Raw genomic sequence first — 27925 nt, forward strand, 5'->3', positions numbered from 1 at the left:
ATGTCCGTATTTACCCCACCTTCGACTATGAGTAAACCTATGTGCGTGGACATACTGACTTTAACCGGCCTAAGACCGGCCCGCGTAAAATGAAGCGGGACAAAACGCGTCAGGCCCCGAACCAAGAAACTACTCAACATAGAAAACTTTATACACTTATTGTTAATCGATATTGACAACGGGTCATTGAACGTTTTATCGAAATCGTATTGGTATCATATCAAAGATAATATTATTCTTTCAATATTAACAATTATTTCGACGTTAACATCTCATCAATACGTTATCAATTATTATATTATAGTCTTCCGTTCTGGATGGACCGTTCTTCAAACGGTGCAAATATTTATTCGTTATTTCGGCTAAGTGATTCCCTTTTAAAAACGTTACTCGTAATCGTGTTGTTAACTGCTTAACAATCTTGTAAATTGTCTTTAACAAATTATAGTTCATCGATTTCAGCCGTAAAACACGTGCGTTTCGTTTGATGCAATTATTTAGCGATAACAACGGTGTTGTTACCTACGACGAAAACGTGAACGTTGATTTTGATTATTCTATGTGATTCGTAATAATAATTGAATATATTATATATATATATGTATATGTGTATATATATTTATATAATAAATGATCGTTAAGAAAAAATCGTTAAAATTATAATTCGATTGACACGTTTATAAGACGTGAAAAGAACGAATAAATTTGAAGAAATAATAATGGATCGAAAGACGAGAATTACTTTAACACAACTATTTCTATTTGTAAGTATTTTAAAAGATTTTATTCATTCATTAAATAATTATATTATTTATGACTAACTATAAATTGTCTATATTAACGTTTGTATTCTATCGATCAATATTAACCATTACGAGTTAGTTGCTAATATAATTTATCGTATATTTTGCTTCGCACAAGAGAACGGCTCATAATTATAATAATTTTTCATTACTTGTTTTCTAAGCGTTCATTCGACGATCGACAACTTGTTAATAGCTTTGACGATGTCATGCGATGAGTCAAGGAAAAGAAAGATCATTAACGTAATACGAATTCATTCCTTTTGTATAAAAATGTTACATCAGAACTTTATTCTATTAATTACAAAAAAAAAAGAAAGAAAAATTAATTGCGATTAAAAGTATATTTCCGCTTAATCAAATTCAATGGGGAAACATAATAATCCTTAATAGAAGAATATATACATCGATCACTAACTCTATTGTTCATCGTTACAACGTTTCATTCTTCCTATTGTATTTTTTGTTATTTTTATTCTCTAATGCCTTGCACGTGCTGTTTTTATCTTTAACTGGAACAAGCTCGCTTTGCAAAAGAATTATAATGCTATTAACATCGTAATTATTATGTATGAGTTTGTAATTTATGTCTACTGTGGCAACCATTAAAACGATAGATTCGAACGAGTTTAGTTCTACGAATCCGGGTTGAGTCACTCTTGGTTTCGTGAATGTGGAACGACCTCGTGAACGACAAAAGACACTTTTAAAATCAATGTATAATACAATACTTTCGAATCGACAGGAAGAATGAGTCTTATCAATTTTCTTTGCCGTCTCGAAATTTCTTTTATGTTAATGTTAATTCATGTATACGTACATATATAATTAATTCTATCGATTTAAAGCAAATGAACGAGATGAAGAATTAAAAAAAAAAAAACAAAACAAAAATATACTAAACGTAATAAAATAAAATAAAGAAATAGTGCGTTAATTCGAAAATATAATTTTTATATGCTTTTCAACAGTCTCATTTCGTATATTATTGCATTAATATTGTAACAATTATGTCTAATAATTTCCATTTCTATTAATATCATAACATATTATTTATATTTAATATATGATTTAATTTCATTGTAATAAATGCAAAAAAATAAAAAAATATCGTAAGATATTTTTAGCGGGAACACGAGGTGAACCTTGTACGGAATACGGTTGTCCTGGACGACCACAATATGAACCCTTCGTTCCAGCACCTCCAGGACATACCCCAGGATGTGCTAAACCTGGTCAAACGTTTTGTGAATCTTTGGATCATTATCCTCAGTAAGTATAAAAGTGTAAATTTAAATATAAGTGTTTCGTTTGAAATTCGTAATAAAAAATTAAAATGATAATGTATTCGCGGATGTAATATTACCGTTGACTTTTGTTAAAATTGTACGAATGAAACGTTGCCTTGTTTCCGTTTAATGCTATTACCGAAAAAAAAAGAAGGGAAAAGGAAATAAATAGGAAAAAAATTTAAGTCAGGCCCGCTTCCAGGTATTGAAATTCTTACGAACGTTTCCGAAACTCGCGTGGCATACGAATGATTTCCGTGCGTGTCAAATATTCCTCCCCGAAGGGAAAGTCATGGAAGAAACGGTTCCATAATTCGATATTCTTCAATTTAATTTTATTTATGTATTTACCTTTTTTCTTTTATCTTTTCATTCCTTTACCGAAATTCTCATTATAATAGACGAAAAGAGTGAAAGAGAAAGAGAGAGAGAGAGAGACAAAAATCCAATTAGAATCGTATAAAATCGTGTAACTGTTATGTAAAATGAAACGAAGTGAAAGATACGAAACAATGATAATAAAATTACAACACAATATTATCCGTGAGTTTTGTTGTACGATCATCAGACTATGACCATGGCCTTGATGCGGTAGTCATGCAAGACACCTGTCAAGATAATTATCGGACCTCTTACGAAAATGATTATTTTTTTTTCAAAATGACACCTCCTTATACACATTTACTGTAATATCGATTAATTTTTCATATTTAATTTTGTTTATTTTATAATATAAATTATGCGATATATAATATTTCGATTTTAAAGGAATCAATTGTATTTTATCAATGGGAAGTTGAAATGATTTCTTTATTTTGTATTTAAAAATATTTGATTTTATTCGTTTTATATTATATATCTTCCGTATAAATAGATATTAATTTGTGTTTAAAATAATATCGTAAATGAAAATAAGTTTGTAAAAGATCCAACAAGAATGGACGAAGATAGAAAACGATAAGGAATTTCATAACGAAATTTCTCAGGATGTTTTGTACCATACATAGATATGACAGAACATGTCCTGCTTTCAACTATTACATTCAAGATGTATTGCTAGGGATAGCTAATATTATTATCTCACGCGCCAAACGGATAGGAGCAAGCTGGTTGGGAAAAAGTTTATGATAGTTTGAGTAACCGTGTCTACAATTACACAGTCTTTGAAAGTATAGTTTCTTCATTTTTTAACACTCTCTTTCTCTTTCTCTCATACTTTTCTAATTGAATACAATACGATTTTTTTCTATGCAGTTATTTCAGTTACATTATTAACTAGTTCGTATATAATACATTGATTATTCAATTAAGTAATATATTTCACGTCGTAACAGATTGTTAAACAGATAATTGATTAGCATTTCTAATTGAATTAAAAAAAATGTCATTTAATAAATTCATCAAGCAGCTCGTTCGATAATAATGTATCCGTTTCATAATTACTTGTCGTACTATATAAAATTTTATTATTGTTTCCAAGTAATTATACATAATCTATAAAAATCTAGCTGCGTTATCGGTAGTTCTATTTTTCTTTTTTTTCACTTCAATATTTTTTGTTTTCACTCCCACTTTTTTACGACTTATGATTATTTTACGACTTAGAATAATGGTCACTATTCTTAGATCGATTCATAGTGAAAGGCAATGCTTTCTTATTACTTCGGAGAAGCGCGTAAGTCCGGTCGACCTCTTTCTTACTTTCATGGGAATAAATAAATAAAAATTTATCTATATTCTTAAATAAAAGATACGGTAATCATACTTTAACGGTGTAATGAACGAGTTGAATATTTTTAGCTCGAATAGATAGAAGTATTCGAATCGAGAAATATCAACAAATTTCTAGGATATTAATTGACTGACGAATTCATGAATTTCGCGAATTTGAAAGATTCATTCGAAGATATTAGGAAGATTAAAACGATATTATTAGAAAGACGTTAGAATCGAGAAAAAGCGAGTGCGAGAGAGAGAAAGAGAAAGAGAATGAGAGACAAGACACAAGACAAGAGATAAAAATTATTCTAGATTACAGTTAATCGTAGTCGAAGAATACTCGAGGTTGTATAACGGTCACGAATGAAAGAAAAAAAAAAAAGAAAAGAAATACATTATAGCTGCCGGCTATGAATTAAACATCGGAAACACCTTTAACCGATGTTTCTCGGCTACGGAGAAAGTTTAAAGATCTATGTACGTACAGCATACATCTTCGACATGTTAAATTCGTCTTGCGCGTAGATAAAATTACGAATTTGTCCTCTAATTCACAACCATCAACAACCCTCTCCCCTCTCCCCCCCATCCATCAACTTTCTTACCGTTGACATTTATTTTCTTCGACAATAAAAATGACAGAAAGAAATCGTCAACTTCCTGACCCGTTTGTTTTGAAAGTCTATTAGATAGATGTTTGTAATATGGAACTCGTGTAAACATTTCTTTTCTTTTTTTTTATTTTTTGTTTTATGCGCTAACGATTAGAATTTGAAATTAGCATACACGTGAGATAGCAGTGTCGACAACGTGATCTTTAATCTTTTACGAGCTTTATAAAACATTGTTTGTATTCTTAAATATTTTCTTCTCGCGAAATTTCACGAGTGACGCCGTAACGATCAAATTTTGACGAAACGACACCAAACGGGAGACTTAAGAGAAAATTTCATTAATTTCATCTAGTTCGCGTTGTCGCGGTTTCTACGCGCTTTTATTTTTATTCTTTATTTTTTTTTTTTTTGTTATTTTATGTTACAGACAACTCATAAAATTCCTCATCGATAAGTGTAGCTTTGACTTCAGTACGGCGTTGAGGGATGAGTCTAATGAAAATTTGAACGCTTACAGGTTTGTTTTTAAAAGATATTTAGATAATGTTAATAAAAGAAAAGTATTGCGAACAGACCTATTCATTTAATGAAAGAAATAATCATATCAGCCCATCGCATGATTATCATCAAGGCTATGAGTATCCACGACAGGATGCTCCTACCTTATATTCACAGTCTTTGCCCATTTTACCGATTCATCGTCCAGTTAATAGACAACCAACTGTAATATACGGGTCTTTGTTTAATAATACTCATCACAATGGGTAAATATAATTATTGCATGTTTTTTGTTTTATCTATTAATCACATGTCGAGTGTCGTAACGAAATGATATTAAATCAGATACAAATATGTAACACCACCGAGACCTGAGAGAAATCCATTGTTGGACGCTGGATCTTTATCAAAGTATCATCCACAACAGCATTCAGAATTGCCTGTATTTTCTCCAACGCCATCTTTAAATTCATTCAAGCAAGATCAAACTTGGTGGATGAACAACGGGTAAGATATTTTGAATGCGTTAATATTTCTCGAAAATTGATTACCAGTTTGTATATCGATTTAGGTATGCACGTAGCAATAAAGTGACACCACGAACGTTCAACGAGAATCCGCTTTTGCAGTTTGTAAATTTGAAAACAAAACGAAGAAAGAGGCAAACAGATATCGATACTATTACTCTTTGTCCAACCGAAGCTCAGTACATCGCACCAAGGGCTGCACTTAACAATCGGGGTAACTGGATGTACGTTGTTAATATTTTAGAACAAAACGAGAAGTACTCGCAGTTAGTCAAAAGTGAAAAATGTTTGTAAGTAGATTTTTTTCAATTGAATTTTTTTTTCTAGCAATATTTTACTAGCAATGACTTCGAATTCATTTTCATAGGTCAAAAACATGTAATGGTATATGCTCTGTTCCTCTTGGATACACGAGTACATGTGAACAACAATTCGTGCAAAAGAGATTGGTTGCCTTAGAAGGTACCGGCAATCGACTTTACACCGATGTTTTTTGGTTCCCGCATGGTTGTTCGTGTCAGATTAAATTCAACGGCGAATCATAATATAACGTAATTATTAATAATATTTAAAAAGAACAAAAAGAAAATTATAGTAGCGTTTAGGAAAGTGAGAAGAGTTCGTATCATCGTAAATTTTCATATTGGTATGATAAGGTAAGAAGTTATAAGAATATAATAAAGTGTTGTTGTAAGGTTGGGTTCTAAAGTCTAATTAATTAATTATGATGCAATAAGTTTGTCTCCGGATACAATAAATAATCCTGGAACTCGTATATTGAAAATAATAATTTATTGCGAGTCGATAAATGGTAAATGAAAGTAAGATTTTTAAAAATCGAAAGTTGCATCTTTCGTTGGACTTTAGAAAATTTGAATAAAAAATCATCGAGTGAGAAAGATACAAAATTGGAAAGAGAAGGGGTAAGGGTGTGGCAGTTGAAAAGTAGGGATGAAACTTTGAACCTGTTTAACAAAAGATAAAATTGAAAAGAAACTATTCTAATTTTTGACAACCGTCTATTTTTTGACCTCGTTATTAGTAGACTTGTCAATACCTCACTGTAGATGATAATAAACATTTTGTTTTGTTTGCAATGAAAGAGATGAAACTTACCTTTCTGACGAACGGTAATATCAAATCCTACCTCATTGATGATCAATAATAGTAGTTTTCTACTTATCAACGACGGATTACAAAGTATTCCTAGTTTAGTAACCAATTCCTTTTCTTGTTAATAAGTAAGTAATAGTAGAATTCAATCTTATCGGCTTTAGTAACCAGAATTAAAAAAAAAAAAAAAAAAAAATAAAGAACAAATTAAAAGAAAAACGTATTGATGTATAGAAAAATCACGTAGTTTCTTATTGAACTTTAATTCTAAACGAAAAACATCGTAAAAAGCCTAAGTATCTTATTCATTAGGATTGTTTCTCTTGCTCTCTGCGTCTTGTTATAAATATATCTTTATTTATTTAATAAATACAAAATCTACTTAATACTTTAATTAATTTTGGTTTGCACTGTTATTATCGTTTATCCGGTGTTGATTATCACTGAAACGCGGAAATGAGATCATTGATGTAAAAATAAGGGATTCGGTTTTATCGATTGGATAAAGAAAACGTAAAGTTAGATGAAAAAGGAGAACCACAGCAGGTCAAGCACGCGCAAGGCATTGAGTTTTCACGCGTAGGGAGTACTCACCCTTTCCTTTTTACGCACTACTCACCTTTTTGGCCGCTGACATACGTACGATCCATATTACTGATCCTCCTATCCTTATTTTTAAACATTTAACATATGCATTTTATTATGAACGTAAAACATTTTTTAATACATCGTATCCCCCACATTTGATTTTTATTTTAATCTATAAACAATTTTATGACTCGTTTGTGACATTTTCTTTCATACCAACTTGACAAGAATTTATACATTTTTATATATTAAAACTCATTAGACTAATGTAAATATACTTACCGACGATCATTAACGAACGTTGCAATGAAATAAACACTCGTTTAGACTAGACACAAAATTATATTTATTTGATCTAATTGAAAAATATTTCAAATCATCTGTGTATTACCAATGAATGATAAAGTCAGTCTTGCGGGTGATTCAATACCGATCAAAGCGGATTCGAGTTCCGATCTATTCACGGGAAAATTAAATAAATAAAGGGAAAGAAAAGAAAAGAAAAGAAAAAAAAAAAGGAAAAAAAAAAAGAAAAATGCTTTAAGTAATGTTCGCAAAAGGAACTCGATCGAAAGCAACGTTTTACTAGCGATTTTCACGGTTTCTCCCCTTGGCAACGACGGACCAACACGCGTGCACTTTGCTAAGTACAGAGAGAAAGTGAGAGAGAAAGAGCGAGAGTAGTATTAAGAGAAAGAGGCGTAGGCAATTTCTACCCCTGTGTAGAGAGAACATAGAAAGGAAAAAAGCTAGGAGAAGCTCGCGTGCTCTGGAAAGCCCAGCTCCGTTGCAGGAGGAAAAATTGAAAGGCCTCCTCCGGTGTATCCTCTTTCTCTCTTTCCTCTCGTTCCTCCTCTCTCTCTCTCTCTCTCTCTCTCTCCCCCTCTCTTTCTCTTTCGTAACGCACGTATCAACACACAACATATACGCGCAATATAAGTGCGTGCTATAGATTTCGTTCCACTCCGTAGAATATGTACTCGTACGATACGTACGTGTCGTATTCACTCGAGACCACCTCTTTCCCTCCAACCCACCCTTGAAATTCACCCCACCTACCCTGACAACTTCTTCTGCATCCTCCTCTCTCGCCCTTCTCCACCTGCGAGGAGCAAAAAGGGGTGGATTTCCTAGACACGTACGGTACGCACCTCTACACGTGCGATATGTGCACTTATGCTTTCTCTCTCTCTCTTTCTTCCACCCTTCCAGTAGCAACCAACTCGCCCATTCCACCCTCTACTATAACTCTCTCTCTCTCCCTCTCTCTTATTCTCTATACTCTATCTATCTTTCTTTCTCTTTCTAAAAACCAGCGCATAATCCAACAGCGCGTACACGCGCGTGTAAGTTCATAGGTGTATGGTACCGAGGCTACTTGAAGGGTTTCCATTTACATATATGCGTGCACGCACCCCGAGTAAGGAGCATACGTACGTTTCCAGGGTGGAGATGAAAAGAGAGAAAAAGAGAGAGAGAGAGAGGGTGTGTGTAGGAAGTCAAGTCCTCGGGACTCTCCATGTGTATGTATATTTTTGTTCGCTCTCATAGTAATAGGCCAAGCGTGTACCTGCGCACGCAATTATCCTGCGAAGAGTGCTGTCGGGTGGCTTCGAGAAGAGCGGTAGGAGGGAGGGAATTATACTTCTCTCTCTCTTTCTCTCTCCCTCTTTTTCTTTCTTTCTCTCTCTCTCTCTCTCTCTCTCTCATTTTTTCTTTCTCAAGGCTAACGGCGAATTGCAAATTTCAAGTGCGTTCCCGCGACTTCATTTTTTTACGAGCTCCTGTCTGCTTCTAGCAAGCTTCTCCCTTTTCTTGGTCGTCAGTCTATCTCTCCTCTCTCTCTCTCTCTCTCTCTTTCTCTTTTTCTCTCTTTCATTTGCTTTCCGCCTTCTTTCTTCTTTTCTCTTTTTATCATCTACGCTCCTTTTTAGATTTCTACCCCTTCTTGTGAGACAGACTAGGGTAGCTACGAGAAAGTAACTTGGCTATTCGACTTTGTCATGAAATATGCTCGGACAAACTGTTTTCGATCAGAAGATCCTCTCTACGCTTATTTCTTTTATCGATTACATTTTCAAGGATTTTCTTTAATCTATAATAATTAACATTGGTTGGTGTATACCTGTAAATTTATATTTCGAATGAATTCAATTTGCTAACGTAATAATATCGTCGTCTATTAATTATTAAAATGAATCATAATTAGCACGAAAAAAAAAGAAGAAGAATTTCTTAATTCGATTCGACGAATTTCTATTGAGCTATGCCAAAACTTTCAAATTGTACAGCTCAAAGGAGAACAATCTATTATATTTTTGTAAAATCCTACAGTTAATATTTCTCTTATTTTCCTTTTTTTCTCCATCAAAATATCATCCGTAATACCTTCAGCACTATCACCGGGACCAAAGCCATCCCCGGTAAGAGAGGGAGAGGGGGAAGGGTAAGTTACGCAGTAATCTCTTGGCCAAAAGTCGATGGTCCTTTTTTTTCTTTTTTCTTTCTCCCTAACCCCCTCCCCCCGTTATCCCCCCGCAGTTCTTTCCGCCCCCGTCTCGGTCTCTCTTTCCACGATTTACCAGGCATACTGTCGAGCGCCGGGATAAAGTCACGAGCAGTAATTATGAACGATAGTAGGGGAGAGAGAGGATATAATTGTGATTGATGGAGAGACGAGAGGAGAGGATGGCAGGGGGAGATGACTTCCTTTTAATCTCGAACCTAACCCTTGCACTCGATCCATTGCTGCTGCCGTTTCTGTCCGGCATGATTCGATGCGATTCCATTACCTTCGGAGACTGAAATCTCTTTGCAAGAATGAAACAAAAAGAAAAGAGAAGAAAAGAAAAGAAAAGAAAAGAAAAGATATTACGTGTATAGGTACGTCATCGGATAAAAAGATCGTCGTCGGGCTACTAACGGTGAACATAAAAAGATATAAGAAGAATGAGTGAGAGAGTAAGAGAGAGAAAGAGAGAGAGAGACGGGATTCTCGTTCGGTTTCGATCATTCGTTTTAAGAGGATTTGTCGAGATAAAGCGTTCTTCTTAGACCCTCGTTTACATCCGAACACCGATACTCGTTTCTCGAGAAAGAGAGGAACAAGATCGTTCGTGATAGCGGGTGGCGGTACGCTGTACTTGTTGGTGTTTGTGAGAGATTTAATTTGACCCACTTCCGGTTCTCTACGATGACACAAACAGGCTCCTAACTGTGCGGTCAGATAGGTCAAGTTTACGAGATAGCCCGATTCTCCGTAAACCCTTTCGGCTTAACCCGAAACACATCTCGTGGTCTTCTGTTTTGCTTTCAATGTAAAGAGAGAGAGAAAGAGAGAGAGAGAGAAAGAAGGAGAGGGAAAGAGAGATAAAGAGAGGGAGAGAAAGAGTAGCGAGGGTTCCTCTACCAATCTATCCTCTTTCTCCCTCGTTCTTCCCGTGCTTGCTTCGATTCTCTCCTTCGTTCGTTCGCTTGTCCTCACTCACCACACGCTCGACCCACCCGCTGCGTATCGGAGTACCTGCCAACCCTACCGACGACACCTGTGTAACACTTTCGCGAGCCGTAACCCAACGATCTCTGCGTTTCCTCTTCTTCTTTTTTCTCTTTCTCTCTCTTTTTTTCTCTTTCTCTCTCTCTCTTTCTCTCTTCCTTTTTTCTTTTTTTTTTTTTTTTTTTTACTTCGCTTCACGATTCGCGCCATGCCTCGCTAATCAAAAGGATCCAAAGCAGGGCGTGGGTGCTGCCGGAAGATCAACGATGCGTTTTTACATCTTCCTTTTTTTTTTTTCCTCCTTTTTTTTCTTCTCCTTTTTATTTTTTCATTAACTTCCAGGAAAGAATTCATCTCGTTATCGTTATATATTTTTTTAATAGTTAATTCAATAACTTTGAAATGCGATTAAATGATGTTTATTCGTTGTCCATCTTGGAAGATTTGAATTATCTATAAGAAACTATAGAAACGTTTAACAGGAATAAATATTACGTATTATCATTGAAAATAATTATTTTCTATTGGAGAAAAAAATATAACAATGGAAGATAATTTGGCGGTTGACGAATGATAAACAAAAAACAAGAACTAAAAACAATAATTAAAGAAGAGTATTTCAACAAGTGGTAATAAACAATGTTGCTTAAACAAACAAGAAAAAAAGGGGGCAAGTATCGAAATCACAGATATAAATTGGATAAAACGAAGCGATAGAATCGATTGGTTATAACGTTGCAGAATATTTTAGGTAAAAGAAGAAGAAGAAGAAGAAAAAAGAGGAAAATTAAGAAATGCGTTCGGAGTATTATTCCTTAATTAAAAATATACGATATGTTAATAAAAGGATAAATAGAAAAAGGTTTTACGACAAAAAGAAAGAAAGAAAGAAAGAAAGATAAAAAAGGAACATTGGGAGTTGGACTTAAGGAAGGTATGGAACAGGGGGTTGGTACATAGAAACAACCATGCCACGTGCTCCTAGTCCGTTCCTCGCATCAACTTGCAGGGCATCGATCGTTTCTGCGAGAGTCGCGCACGCGGTCGCATGCTAGAGTTTCTCTTCTCGTAGCTTCAACACACAATCCATACACAAACACACACAGCACACGCACAGATCGTGCATAGATACATACATACAAACGTAAAACACATACCAATCTCAAACATATATATGTTCTCCCAACCTTATACATACTCCTAAACTCATACACATACATCCCATACACACACACACACACACACACGATCAGAGAGGTAGTAAGCTCGTGAGCGTGCGTGCGAGGGAGCACGCACTTACGCACGATCGAGGCAGATCGTTCGCTCGTTTGCGTGGCGCGCAGTGTTTCCATGACAACCGTGCCAGTGCCACGCATTGATCGCAGACTCCCGGTGCGTCAAGTCGAGTGCGTAGAAACGAACCTTCTAAGAGAGAGAGAGGAGCAGTAGCAGGAGGAAGAGTGGGAGGAAGAGAATACTCTCGAAGGGGGGAGATGAAGAGAAAGAGAGAAGGGGAGAGAGAGTATACACGTATGCGTAGAAAGAGAGAAGAAGAAGCACAGCCACGCACCGGAGAAAACTCTACGGGCGAGTTGCTACCGGGATGAGAGAGAGAGAGAGAGAGAAAAAAAAAAGATCGAAAAGAAAAGGGATCGAGTGCTTTAAAGAGAAGAACATTTTTCTTTTTCTTTCTCTCTCTCTCTCTTTCTGTCATTCTATTTCGCTTCTCTTTTTACGATTTCTTTTTCTTTATTTTTCCTTTTTCCTGTTTTGTTTGTTTTTTTTTTTTTTTTTTTATACAAACCATCTCCTTTTTTTACCTTTATTTCGTTCCTTCTTTCGTTCTTTCTTTCTTTTTTATTCTCTCTCTCTCTCTCTTTCCTTCGAGAGCAATCGTGGAAAGAAAATAGAGAGAAGTGTCCGGGGGTAGTTTTGGTTTTGCAGAACTCACGGCCCAACAGCAGCAACGGCAGATAACGTTTGTTTAACATCAGGGGGATGTTTAAAAGTTTTTACGATAAATTAACGAATTTTTGTTTACTTCGGTTGGTACTTTCGATAGGAGTAGTTCCTTTAATTTGTATTCCTTTGTATTAATTCGTTCTCACGTCATGATGATTAATTATTGTTTTTTTTTTTTTTTTCTTATCATTTCAGATCGATCTCATCCTATCTGACGGTAAACAACATTTGTAAGCTTCGATGATACATTTAAATGAGATAATTTACGATTATATTAAGTGTTATAATAATTAATACCTATCCATATTTTTTAGGCTATATTATCATTTACAAGATCATGAAAAAAATTATAATTATTAATAAATAAATATTATTATATATATAATAATATTATTAATTATTAATAAATAAATTAGATAATTTCCATTCATAAATATTCATATTTATATATATATATATATATCTAGTTATTTAAATGTGAAATTTCGTCCAAATTCTTTCTGTTTACAATAACAAAATAGGGAGGACAAAAAAAGAAAGAAAGAAAGAAAGAAAGAATGTCAGAAAAATAGAAAGATTCTTTTTCCGGTAAACGAAAAACGGTGAGTAGTGGAGAATGTTGCTCACGCTAGCCTTTCATCCTGACCTTCGAATCCAGTCTTAACAATGCCATGGTAGGACCTTGTAGTCGATCCTACGGGCATAGGCGCTAAGAAAGATACGTAGTTGTCACAAAGGATCGTGATCATCGAGGCTTCCACACAAATGATATCTTGGGAACCACTACGAAATATTTTGCGTTGCTATTGTGAGAAAAAATTCGAGGCGCATAAGTTCAACGTACCTGGATCAACGATTATTATTGTTATTATTATTTGCCTTTAAACCAACGTACGAAAATCTATCGTTGTTTTACTCTTAACTGTGCTCGTTGTTTTTAATTAAATGTAAGATTAAAACTTTTCCCCCCTCCATCCTTAACGATGAAATTATGTTTAATTATTTTGTACAATTTTTTGGACAAACGAAATAACGAATTATCGTTGCTTCCGTCAGCGAATATATATTTTAACGAATGATATTTGAAAAAGGATGATAATTATTTTTTGGGCTAAACAATTATAATTATTTATATTAATCATATCAATATTACTTATATTTAATTAACAATATTACGTGAAATTGATACTTGTCTACGTACTTTTGATATAAACTCGATTATATTATTGATCAACGGAAAACGTGAAGATTTGAAGAAAGTAGAAAGTACAAACGATACGGTAGACATTGAAGATATCGGCAATGGTTTCGTGAACGTGCCAAATGGTGTTCCTCTTCGCGAGAGCAATAATTCATGGTCGTAACTTCCTCCGCATCTGTGCTCTCCCATCCTGTAGAAAGAAAGAAAAAAAAAAGAGAGAGAGAGAGAGAGATAAAGATAGAAAGAGATTCTGGGCCCGTGATCCTGCGTGACGATACAAGCTGCACACTATCCAGATGCCACGCGTGGAGATTGTCTTTGGAAGGAACACAAGCGTGAAAAGAAAAATAGATAAAGTGATATGGAAAGAAATATTCTTTAAATCTCTGTCAACTATGAGATAAGAAAATCTAAAGTCCAAAAAATGATGTTCATTTCATTTGAGTTATTCGATACGAGATAGAAACAGAAAGTGTGTATCTAAAAATATAATAAATCAATTGTATTTGATTATTGTGTGTGTAGAGAAAAATGGGAGAGGAAGTGAGAAGTTTGGTTGGTAGAAATTTGGGACAGCTGTTGACACGCTGGCCCAGAAAAGCCGGGAAAAGCGATTCTCGTGCAACCGACTATTTTCGTGGCTATTTTCTCTCTATCTCTCTCTTTCTCTCTCTCTCTTTTTCGCTATCCTCAGTAGCTCCCTTCGTCAGTGTGCGCGCGCGCCATTCGAAGCCACGTGGGACACGAACGGGAAGGATTTTCAAGGATAATGTTCTGATCCTGATCCATGCGTCCTGGATGAGCATGCGTGGTTGGGACCTCATTGCTGAGATTAACGTTTCTTCTTTGGGAATACGCGAAGCTCTTTATTCTTTACTTTTTAATTTGATTGAATCATCCATGATGAATAGTCCGAATCAAAAATAATAATAATAATAATAATATGAATTTCTATTTTATAATATTTTTGAATGAGAATAAATCTAAAGGAATGTGAAAATTAGAGGCTGAAAAAGACATTAACGAAGTATTTGAGAATACGTGTATAAAATGTGATAAATGATTTTCCCGTGTAAGTAGAATTTCTCATTAAATAAGTTTATCTTGGTTGTCTGGTGTATGTTAGTAAATTCTGAAAAGATCTACTCACACTTCTTAAGATCGGTAACTGCCCCGTTAACCGCGATGTTACCAGGGTGATCACCCTATTATCGTCCAGCATTGGTCTTTCCCTCGGTTCGACACCCCAGAATCCGGGTTCTACCTCGAAGGAGCAATTTCGTCCACTAATTTGACAAAATCGATCCAACTTTTCTTTCCCCTTTTTTTTTTGTTTTTTTTGTTTTTTTTCCATATTCTACCAAGAGAGTTTATTTAATCTTATATCCTGTAGATTCGCGCGCTTTAAAGGAACGATTATTTATAATTAAAAAAAATTTTTGATGCACAAAGTCCACATATATACACACACACATATAGATACACAAGAGACACACTTAAACTTACACAAACATACTAGGAAAAGGCAGAACTTGTTGAAAGTCACGGAAGCTTATTAAACCGACAAAGGATAGTGTCGTTGATGAAACGAAAATAGAAATCGGAGCATCCCTTTGTCGCGGCTGCGGTGCATAGTTTTCCAAGAGAAAGAAGATAAGAGGCAAAGAAATACAGAGAGGAAGAGAGAGAGATAGAGATAGAGATAGAGAGAGAGAGTAAGAAAGTGAAAACTTAGGAAAGTAGAACTAAGGAAGATAGAAAGATGGCCAACAATCCTGGTGAAAGGATAATGCACGGGAGTAGTCCGATTGGTTCGTAGCCACGCGCCAAAGTATTTTGTACTTAGGAATACGGCAGATGTTTCTAACGAGCCTTAAGAACCTCTTGCTCTAGAAAGAGCAAGAGCAAAACCAAGAGAGAGAGAGAGAGAGAGACGAGGAAGAACGGGAGAGGGAGAAGGAGAAGGAAAAGAGAGAAAGAGAGAGAGAGAAGAGTATCGATCGCGATATGCCACGCACCGTCGCGATTAGTCGGCCGTCGTAATGAAGATAAGTCCTAACGAGCTCGCTGTCGGCGCGTTATCGGCCCGAGAGACATGCGATCAACGAGCTTTCGAAGGATAAGCATACCAAGAAGGTAGAAGTAGAAGTTACGAAAGAATCGAATAGAAAAAGAAAAAAGGAAAGAAAGGAAGAAAGGAAGAAGGGCACAAATTCTTCTACTTCGCTACCGGCGGTAAATTATCTCTCGAAGTCTGATCACAGGACAACACAGTGGCTCGTGTACACCGTTTGCCATTGGACATAAAATTTATGTCCTTTTGTCTACTCTCAACAGTCCTACCGCATATTTATTTGTTCGATCGTTCCCAAAGAAAGCAATGCTAACATTATATACCGTTCGTTGGACTTTTCGGTATTGTTAGATACAACAATAAGTTCATCCAAAGGTTTTCTTTAACCATAACCTAGAAAATTTTGCCAGATCAATCGAGAATGAGAAAGTTAAGGAATCCGGAAGCGAGTGAAGGCACCTTGCATCGGTATAAGGGGTTGAGAAAGAGGGTTGCCAGAGTCTCTTAAAAGTCAGTGAATCCATCTACGAAGGACCCTAGTGCGAGGGTGCAGGGGTTGGTTCTAGGTGTTCGACCAAATCGGGGGTTATGCACCCCCAGATCGGTAGCGCGTGTCCTCTTCAATGGAGTAGCCCACCGCTATATTGCCGAGAGGTACCCAATCCAAAAGGGGTTAAATGCTCTTTTTTTTTTCCCCCGCGACGAGCCGTCAAGGTGTTGACCGCCCCTTCACGACGAAAAACTAACGTCAACCGGAGGGAACCTCGAAGTGGCCCCGATTAGGAATCGTTTTGTCACGACGGAATTATTAAACTCACGTCTTGTTTTTCTTGCTTGTGTTTTAATGGTTTCACGATTGCTTTAAAACAAAACAAGACTTTCAAGCATTCGGCTAAATAAACGTGATTGCGTTTCAATTATTTCTCTCTTTTTAACGGTAAAAACTATACGCGAAGGAACAGTTTGAAGTAGTAGTAGTAGTAGTAGTAGAAGTAGATTCGAGAAGTTGTATAGAAGTCGAGAGGGTGTTGTAATGCGTAATCGATTGCGCAAGATGTTTAGAGAGTTAGTCGAGAGAGAGAAGGTAAATTAATCGTACTCCACAGGTAGGTAGTGTAAGGACAAAAAGATACAAGGAAAATGTGAGAAAGTAGTAAGGATGGAACATAAGAACCATAAAGCTTGCCGCGTTCCGCATGTCTTCTTTTTTACAGTCATAGCTTCGTACGAATTTCTTTTCTCTCTAAAAGGTTCTCTTCTTTTCGACCAGGTGAATGTCCTCCTGAGAGAAGTAGAGACCATAGTAATAAAGATCAAGAGAAAATGAAAAAAAAGAGAAAGAGAAATAAAATGAGAGAAAGAGAGAGAGAGAGAGTAACAGGGGTGATTTTTCATTTTTCGATGCCACGAAACACCGACAATGGACGCGTGTCACGACGGTAGCAGCTGCTTTCGCCACTGTGTTTAGCTCGCGCACATGGTACATAGAAACTCGCCGCCATCGCGCCAAGATCGCATATCGTAAGATCGAAGTTGCGCAGCTTTTGCCGTATTTAAACTGGCCGGGTCATGTGTTGTTCTCATTTTAAATAAGTCGCTTTGCTTTGTAGAATTTCATTTTTGATTTTTTTGCTTGTTCGTTCGTTTGTTTGTTTGTTTGTTTGTTTGTGAATTTTTCTTTTAAAAGTTAATCACTGTAATTTCAGGAAGCAATGTTAGTTTACCTTTACGTTACATCATTTTATTCGTTTTCTTTTTTTTCTTTTCCGTATCGAATTAAATGCATTCGAGTTTATTGCCATTATAAAAATACTTTCTAAATTTTTCCTTGAGAGACCCGAGATGTAAGAAATATCAGCGAAGGAAAAAAAGCAAAAAGGAGAATCTTTTGATCGACTTATTTGAAAAATGTATTTTTCGGAGCCTTTAATAGGCTCAATAGTCACCACTTCACTGATCAGTAGTTCGACGAAGAGATCGATATTCGAAAGAATCCAGAAAAGATACGATCTATCTTCTCGGGCTCCGTTAATGTGGCGGACTGGGCAAAGCTAAATGTCAGGTAGACAAACGTTTCACTATGAAACGAATAAAGGTTCTTTCCCTGACGTAACCTAAGGATATTGTTAGATAATATCTATATATATTTATGAGAATTAATTCTTAGAATTGTATTATATATTACTTAAACTTTGTTCTTTATGAAGAAAAAGTATGTACTTATTTTTAGAAAATATTTACATTAAATGTTGATTTCAATGATTCCCCAGCCAAGTCATTGAAATGTTAATATATCGTCATATTGTTCGAAGAGGAATAAATTGGATTTTGTAGTAGCTTAAATCTATCAAAAGCAAGTAGAAAATCAAGAAAGAAAATAATAGTCGATGCATCTTCCGTTGTACGACTAGAGTAGATTCATTCGTCTACCCTACGGTAGAAGAATACGCATTAATTTATATCTGCATACGCTGGCTATTATTATGTTAATTTTTTAACCTACCCGCCGACATCAGCGAACCAGATATTCTGGTAACATCCCATACCAATGGTGGCTAACGTACGTATACGTTTATATGCACGTACGATTAAAATGCGCTCGGTTTACACATACACAATGAGAAAGAGAAGGAAAGAAAGAAAAAAAAAAGGAAAAGAAAAAAAAAGAACGAGATGAAAAAGATGATCTAGCACCTGGGAAAAATCAGCCGACAGAGATAATTCGTACAGCATCTATCGTTCATTCTTTTCATCGCGTATAGATAGCAATAGAAAGAGAAAGGATAATGCCAAGGGACTATGTTGTTTTTTTTTCGGAAAAGTCGAAGGGAAGAAAATAGCTGGCATACGTAGGTAGGCTTTTTCGATGATGGCTACGATTAAAATACAAGACGCAATACAACCGGACGGATGAGAAAAGACACAGAATATACCCGCAGGATAGATTATGAGGGTGAATGTGAAAAAAATTAACTCTTATTCGGGTGCAAACGCTTCGACACGTAAGGATAAAAATCTATGAAGCCCTCATCAAGAAAAGAATTACTAGAACGAGAGAAATTACGAGAGAAAGAGAGAGAGAGAGAGAGAGAGAGGAAACAAGATTCGAATCAGTTGAGAGAAAATTTACTATTTTTCTATTGAATCGAACAGATGAGACAATTGCTTGTTTTTCCTTTATGAACTTAAAAATCGATCTATCCGTTTCATACTTTTATTATTCCACCCTACATTCCGCGCGGAATTACGCTTCAATTTGTGAGCCACTTCGTTCTATCTTTTGTTGGGACATTACATAAAAAAAGAAAGTCGTAAAACGGTAGGCAAGACTGTCTGTTTCATGAGGACCCTATTTTCCTATGTAGTGGAAGCAGCCAATCCCACGGGTTTCAAAGATTCGACATTTTTCCTCTGTTGTTTTTCCCCTTCGAGCGTGCTAACGATTTATTTCGACAACCTCTCCAATTTGATACCAACGACTCTATTTTTCAGCTTTGAGCGAGTCAACTGCTTTACGAAAATTTTTGCTTCGGCATTTTTCTATTTCGTTAGCTGAAAAGAAGAAATCTGGGTGGTTTTTATAGAATATTTTTCATGCGAACAATGCACGTTCATTTGTATCGCGATGCTAGGGGAGAAAATATATAATAAAATAGATTTTGAATTATGGCCTATGATATTGTTTAGTCAATCGGATAGTATGAAATAAGCTTACAAGTAAACTTATTTTTTAAATATTCATTTTCGGAAAGAAAAGGAAGGCACGGTGTATGACTATCGATTATCCTATGCTTATCTTCCAGGAAGAAGAAGAAAAAGAAGAAGAAGAAAAAAAACAACAAGTATTCCGAGGAAAGACGAGAACGACCCTATGACCCACGATCGTATAAGTACGGTCGAAACGTTTTTTTTATGGCGCGTTACACGTGCCTGGCGATTCCAAGGAAGTGGGGGAGATGGTGTACAAGGACGGTACAACGATTTGAAGAATCCAAGAGTAACAGAGAAAAGGTAAGAAAAAAAGAAAGAAGCTAGCAAAGAAGGAAGGAAGGAAGGAAGGAAGGAAAGAAGCAAGGAAGTAGTATCGCAGCATCCCTCGGCTCATCGAAAGACGCGCGCCGTCGTGGGCACGGGGGTTGAGGTTCGAATTCAGGCATGCGCAGTACGGTTGGGACTTTATCGTCGCTCCCCACTACTTATCCAAACTGTTGAGAGCACATTTAGTTCTGGATGTGGGGCGGGAAAGTGAAGGGAAGGGTTTGATATACCCCACCATCACCGAAAAATCTTTCTTTCCCGTTGGTGTTCAACCAACGTCGTCTTTCATTCGTCCCTTTCCGTGAAGACTCGGTTAATATCGGTTCTCCCCACCATAAGCGCGAGGAAATTTCCATTTCCACTGGAGCTGGTTGGTCCTGGACTGGCGTTCGGTATCCTGGCTTCCCGCCATTGTTGCTCGTCGGGATGCCGAGGAGTGCCGAGCCATGCCGAGTAGTTCACGAGCTTTGAACGCGGGTCGGCAGCTGTCGGCTCGTCCAACAACTATCCGGGGCCACGGACAAAGAATACTCTCTTGCCGAGCAATACAGTCACCGCGCGCGCGGCGAGAGCACACACTCAGCACGGGGCAGCACGCCGTGAAAACCAAAGGTACGCCTTTGCCCCCTTCGATCTTCGGCTAGCGCGCTCTCTCCTCGTGTCTATACATATCTATATATATATATAACTATATAATTCATACATGTATATACATAATATATACAAATTGATAATCCGCGGGTTGTTTGTTACATACGTTTGCACAGCGTAATTTTCATTGTGTTGTTGTTTATTGTTACTTACTTTTTTATTAATATCTTTCATTCCGTATTACTTATTTTTCTACGGGGGTGAAAATCGAAAGGGAGAGAGAGAGAGTATCGTGATTGCTCCGTCCGAGATCGATGCGTGGTCGTCGTTGTCGATTGTCGTCGTATCTACTGTCGCGAGTGTTGATCGAGAGGGAAATTCAGAAAAGAAAGGAGGAATAGGTGCGTGCGCGTATGCGCGCGCGCACCAGCGCCGAAGATAGAAAAGAGAGAGAGAGAGTGAGAGAGAGTGTATGAGGGAGAGAGAGAGAGAGAGAGAGAAACGAGCCGTTCGTGAATCGTCGCGCCGGTGGTACACGCGCCCCGATATTACGCACGAGGACGTGCACGGGTGAGGAGACGGGAGAGGAGGAGATATATATCGTGAGCCTTGCGTGCTTCTCTTTTCTGGTGCCGGGTGAAAGAAAGGAAAAAGAAAGAAAGAAAGAAAGAAAGAAAAGCCACAAATAAATACGGAAAGAAAGGGAAAGAGAAAGAAAAAATACGGGAGAAAGAGAGAGAAAGCACGGTGACCGGTATGTAAGTGAATATAAGAGTGTGTAGTCTTTTACGTGTGCGTCCTCTTTAGTGTGTTTTCCTTCGAGAAAATAAAAAGATAAGAGTTAGTGCGAGCAGGTACGAGATAAGGATATACCCGGGGGTGGTAGAAGGAAAACAGTGCGCGAGTGGTTGTTAAGATAGGTTAAAGAAAGAAAGCAAGCGGAGAAAAGTATGGAGGTGGATAGTTTTCGGCCGTCGGAGAGAGAATGTTCACTTTCGCTATCGTTACGTTCTTCTTCCCTTTCCTTCTTCCCTTTCCTTCTTCCCCCACCTTTGACGGTATCGGAGAGTACACCCTCTCAGGGGTGGGGAGAGAGAGAGAGAGAGAGAGAAGTAGATAGATAGATAGATAGATAGACATAAATAGATAGATAGGAAAGGAGGAGCACTGGGGTGGTGCTGGTTCGAATAAATCGGAAAAGAAACACGTTTGGCGGGTAAAAATCGAATGCATGGGATAGGTGATCGTTTTGACAGAAGTTGATCGAGTCGTTGGATCGATTTGGGTTAGATCGACTTCTGTCTGATCCAGCAGCAAGAGTCGTCAGTACCACTGTGACACCACCAGTACCACCACCATTGCTAACAGCGGTAGTAGAGGCAGAGGCAGCGGTAGAGGCAGAGGAAGAGGCAGCACCACCACCACTACCACTACCATCGCCGCCACCGCCACCACCACCGCCGGCGACGCCTCCTGGCAAAGCCGGTGGCACGGTAGTGTCCTCGAGAGCACGCCGTGCACGCATCGGTGCTGCGAATGTTCCACGGCTCTCTCTCTCGCGACGGCGTGAGTCGACGAGAACGCGCGTCGTGTCGTCGTCGTCGTCGCCGAGTGACGGAAACTACGGCGCCAACCCCCACCGAAATACTCCTTTCTACGAATACTACTACTACTACCAATATTACTACTACTACTACTACTACTACGAAAACTACGAATACTACTGTAGGGCTCGGTTTAGTCGCTTCGTGGATGCTACGCGCAGTGTATGGGAAACAGGTTTTTAAAGCACTAATTTCTCTTCTTCTTCTTCTTCTTCTTCATCTTCTTCGAGAAAAAATACACGACGAATACACGTTGTCTGTTGTCATCGTTGTTTTTATTTTCATTATTCTTATTCTATTGCCTCGTTCGATAAACATTAAAGACGATTAATGTGTGCCTCCCCCCCCCACCCCGTCAGATTGCCTGTCCATCTTTATAAACCGAAAATCAGGGATAGGTTATTTAATTGCCCCCTATGCGTATAGGTTTCTAATAAGATTTCTATACCCAGCAACGGGATAAGTTCTCTCTCTCTCTCTCTCTCTCCATCGTAGTCCGTCTATCCAGCAAGGAACTTTTTCTACCTTTTTTCTTCTTCTTTTTCTTCTTCTTCTTCTTCTTCTTCTTTCCGTTTGCTCGTCCTCGAGCACGAAGTTGTTGAGAGAAAGAGAGGAATAGAGGGAGAAAGGAAACTGCTAAGGGAGGTGAACAGAGCGAGACAGATTTCGGCCGGTTCCTCTAACTCTCTTTCCATCTCTCTCTCTCTTTTTTCTTTCTCTTCTTTCTTCCTTTCTTTCTTTCTTTCTTTCTTTCTTTCTTTCTTTCTTTCCCTCCTCGCGGACGGAACGACGGAATGGATCGAAACGAACGAAAGAACACACCGACGTTCTCTCGTGGATCGCGAGAACTACGGGCGCCAAGAGATTTACGGGCGCATTCGCGATCCTCGTCTCTTCCCCTTCGGCTTTGCCCTTTCTCGTCTTCTCATTTCTTCTTATTTCTTCCTTTAACTCTTTATGTTTCTTCTTTCTTATTGTTTCCTTTTTGGTCCCTTTTATTTTATTTTAGATTTTGCTTTACTTTTTATTTCTTCTCTTCTTTTTCATCCTCTTCTTCTCTCGTTTTACTCCACTCCAAGTCTCAACTTTTTCGTTTATTCGTACGTTATCGGAAGATCTTACGTGGTCAAACGTTGGTTCAGATGACATCGGTAGCCCGAGGATACTCCGCTTTGAGAAAAGCTAAAAAAATAACATGCTGTTCTTGTCTGCTATATTGTTGTTACTGTTATTAATGTTGTTGTTGTTGGTTGTTGTTGTTGTTGTCGTCGTCTCTTGTTGTTCTTTTTATTATTGTCTACCGTTGTCTCGTAGGAGTGGCAGGTAATTTGAATTTGCTGTTCCACGGAATAATCCTCGTTTCGTCTTCTCATCTTCTTTTTTCTACCACCACAACCCCCCCCCGGCGCCCCCGCCACCGCTACTCATAAAAATATTTCACGAAAACCTTCGCATTTTAATTGTTTTTTCTCTTTTTTTCTTTTTTTTTCTTCCTTTCTCACAGGCTCTAGTTTACGTGAGAGCACGTTTTAAAAACGAATACGTAGCTGCGCGGGGCTTACGCATTCATGAATTCCTAGAAGCTTGCATATTCGATTCTACTCCGAAATGGATCGAAATCTCGCGGCGTAGCCTTTGTTCCGTTCGATTTCTCGGAATCTGAGAGAGAAAGAGCGAGAGAGTGAGCGTTTCGCGCGACAAGAGACGTTAAAGATGGCCGCTTCGTCGTGATTTAGCCGCGTTTTACGATCTCGCGAAAGGATCGCCGAAAACGAGAAAAAGAAATAATCAGATAGGAAGGAATAAAATTCCTTTGAAAATTTTTCATCCCGAAACATTTCCATTTTATGTCCGTCAAAACGACAACAACAACGACAACAACAACAAACAACAAAAAATGACCATTGTTTTTTCTTCCCTCTTTTCTTCTTTTTTTTTTTATTTTTCTTCCTTTTTTTCGTTCCTCTCTATCTTACTTTTTATTCGTTGATCAACCGGAGGAGAGTACAACGATTTTATCGTCTTCGTCGTCGTCGTAGTCGTCGTCGCGAGTATTCTTCTTTGTTCCCATGAACGAGTTGCGATCGCGGTATCTTCGAACCTCGTGTTGCGATATACTGCGAGAGAACGAAAACATCGTTTAATCGTTCGGTTAATACATTTTTCTTTTTTCTGTTTTTTTTTTTTATTTCTCTCTAGAAATGCAATTGTGACATATCATCTTTTCGGAGTATATTTATGTATAGGAAAAATATCTACAAGCGTTATTGTTTACGCTTATCATCTTCACCTTTGTTACTAGTTAATCGTTATCTCGTTTGTTCTCGCGATGACGTTGCGCTTTTAATCCACTTTCTTATAATAATAATAATAATAATAATTATATAGATACATGAGCGACACGCAAAAATAATTTATGTCGTGGGATAGAAAAAAAATGAAAATCTTTGCCGAGATCGTATGGTTAAGTTCACCGATTATTTGTTTGAAAAAAGACAAACTACTTGCGCGATATGTTGTTTTACAAAAATATTCTTTTATAACTGCTCCTCGTCAATTACATTTAACAGCATACAGTTATTGACATGTTACGGTGATCTGATGTTTGCATTGAGACTTCATACGCGTATGATACTTCCCCTAAATATCATTTTTTAACAAAGTCATAGAAAAATACAATCGTCCTCTCTTCTTCTCGATTAATCTTCGCTAAATGATCAATTTCATTCGTCAATAATCGTAATATAAGCTTGCATACAATTAGACAAGCGAATAACCGCACGAAATTATTCGGATGTCGTTCGAACCCGAATCGAATTGGAAAAAAAATCCCAAATACATATATCCAACTAAGTTTCTCTGTTATTTATATTTTTTTTTTTTGGTCTAGAGAGTCGATCTTTTTTAAACCACCGCTCATGGTGGCGTGGGTTCCAAGCGTCGTCGCGCGCATTAATCCGTGGTTTAGCGAACCAATTTAAATATCAGCGGCGCGCTCGACGCAATTTTATATCATTTCCGATATCGCGCGTTAGTGTGGGTGGTTTCGACGTAACGTCCTTTTCCCCGTTCCCTCCCTTTTCCTTCTCTTCGACGTCCGAAGCCCTCTCTCCTACCCTTACACCCCTCTTTACCGTCCTCCCTCTACCTCGACCGTTACGCCGTCGTCCACATGAGCTAGGTACGCTTTACGATGCGTGTCGTCCACTCTCTCTCTCTTTCTCTCTCTCTTTTATTTTCAATGTGTACGTTTCTTTCTCTTTCTCTCTCTCTCTTTTTCTCTCCCTCTCTCTCTCTCTGTCTCTTACTTATGGAGAACGCGCCTGTGATCAGCTCGTACGCGACGCTCGTAACGTCGTGACGACGTAGTTGCGGGATCTCAAAGAGGAGAGAGAGACAGGGAGACCGTGAGAGGGTAGAGTGTGAGGGGGAGAGACGCATGCACGCGCATGCGTCAGACATCGTACGTATATCCCGCGCGCACGTGCGTACGTATATATATACAAACTGCGCACACGACGACATTCAAGGGATCAAGAGAGAGAGAGAGAGATAAGAGACGTGCGTATGCGAGAGTCCGGTAAACACTCGCTTGTATATGTGTACATATATATACATATATATTTTATATATATACTAACACACGTGTTTGTATAGTGCTGTAAAAAAGCATGGTGTTATGAAATTTGTGGAAAAATGTATTGGGGGATGAAAGTTCGTGAAAAATGAGAAAAATTAAGCGAGAAGTGACACAAAGAAAGAGAGAGAGAGAGAGGAAAAGTAGTAGGGTTGAATGGGTTAAGCGTTGGAAAGATGTCTCTTATTAATCGTATATTAGTTTAGTGTGTCATATATGTATATTTATATTACATATACGTGCCAGCAAGTACGCGTATATGTGTATTTTGGAACGAGACGGAGTGGCATGTAATACATTTGTGTTGGTGACATTACGTCGAGTTGTGAAGAGGTAGTTGCCGGAGAGCTTTAACTGGTAGTTACGTTCGAAGTAAGTGCTGGATCAGAAGTAATATCGTTGCCACGGTACGAACCGACAAGATTATCGGCCTGGGCGGTAATTGTTTAACGCTTCGCGCCAGCTCTTATATTCGTGACAATAAACGCGTTTGCATAAAAAAAGAAAAATAAAAAAAAAATAAAAAAAAACACAAGGAGACTTCTATCCATGTTTAATCATCCACGACGACTACGACGACACAGACGAAAGCAAGTACACGTACACGAGGATACAATTGATCGATCGATTGCGTTGCTTTTCATGATCTTGATTGATGTTTGTTTATTGATACATTCATAATGTTCATTCGTAAACAATACATACTGATATATATAAAGGAAATCAATTAGAACCAAAATTTGGAATCTATACTATCGTACAGATTCGAAATCTTCTATTCGTTAGTAAATCGACAATTTCGAGGAAAACTTTTAGGATACTTCTAATTATTCCATCGACATTTTTTTCCTTACTAATCACGTGGAATGTAAGTACGTTATACCTATATTTTTTTTCTTTTTTTTTTTCTCGTACGACCTTTTCTTTTTTGTAAAAAGAATAATCGATTATTCGGAAATTAGTTCTCATCATTCGCGTGTGTAGAAAAAAAGGATAAACATCGAGATTCTTGAGAAATGTTTTTCCCGATAAAAAGTAGTCGGATCGAACCCGATGAAGGGAAAAAGTCACGAAATTCGTGCAAGAAGGGCGTCGCGCAGTTTTGCTACGGCTCTGACAAGTGTGCACGTCTTTCTTTCTCTTTCTTTCTTTCTTTCACTCTCTCTCTCTCTCTTTCTCTCTTTCTCTCTCGCGTGCGTGCATGCGTGCGCTGTAAGAGCGCGCGCGCGCGCGCACGCTCGCACGCCCGCGCCCGCGTGTGTGTGGGACCTTGAATCAAGCAGCCTTTGTCGCGAGACTCCACCGCGGCACCACGAGGTCGGCGAAAGTGTACCCGAGCTTTTTTGTTCAGGGGCCGCCGCGAGAAGAACGCTATTTTTTTTTCCCCTATTTTTCTTCTTGTCTTTCTCATTCTCTTTCTCTTCTTTCTCTCTTTCTCTTTCACTATTTCTATCTTTCTCTTTCTCTCGTTCTTTTTCTTTTTTTTCTCGAAGCTAGCTAGCAAGCGTACGGCCGGAGGACGAACGAACGAACGAACGAACGAACGACGAACATTGGCCATTTTTGTTTCACCATGACGCCGGAATTAGCGCGAGCGTCGTACTGTTAACGAAAAACGGGGAACATCGTTATCCAGGATTTACGCTCGCGGAAAGAGGAAGATAATCGGAATGGAATCGCTACGACGAAAGACGCCATCGTGTTCTTCCACTCCGGATATCGGCCATCTTTGTTCCCTAGTTTTTTTTTCTTTCTCTCTCTCTCTCTCCCCATACATATATGATATATCAAGTAGGTTGAGAAAAATTGTCGAATTTTTCTCTGATTTATTTCTTTCTTTCTTGGTAAGTTAGTCGTATAAAAGAGGAACGAAATTGTGAAGAAAATCATTCAGAAGTTTCGTTTTCTACTAGCTCGTTTCAATTTCAGCCATGACCTCTTGATATCGGTTAAGGATTAATCAAGCCAACGTTTGGTCGGTTTGAATCGTTTCACGTGACTACTCCGTACAATTGCAACGAAGAGAACGAAAATTCGAAACGAAAAAGTATAAATAAAAAGAACGATTGTTCTTCGCTCTAACAACAGGATTGGGCAAACATAGAAAACTGGAAGAGAAAGAAAGGGACATAGAAAAAGGCGGGACGCGTTTTGGTTTCCTAGATTTGACG

General features: G+C 37.8%; 1 protein-coding gene across 1 annotated transcript; it reads left to right on the forward strand.

Moving 5' to 3' along the window:
• On the forward strand, positions 1–5995 carry LOC122525930 (protein spaetzle 5-like). The gene is made up of 7 exons (XM_043648972.1): positions 1–84; positions 1921–2075; positions 4853–4942; positions 5034–5189; positions 5269–5430; positions 5495–5740; positions 5818–5995. Exons 1-7 carry the CDS (start codon positions 1–3, stop codon positions 5993–5995), a joined length of 1071 nt encoding a protein of 356 aa, XP_043504907.1.
• The last annotated feature ends 21930 nt before the right edge of the window (positions 5996–27925 follow it).

Source organism: Polistes fuscatus, unplaced genomic scaffold, assembly GCF_010416935.1.
Source record: "Polistes fuscatus isolate 324 unplaced genomic scaffold, CU_Pfus_HIC Scaffold10, whole genome shotgun sequence".
NCBI lineage: Eukaryota > Metazoa > Arthropoda > Insecta > Hymenoptera > Vespidae > Polistes > Polistes fuscatus.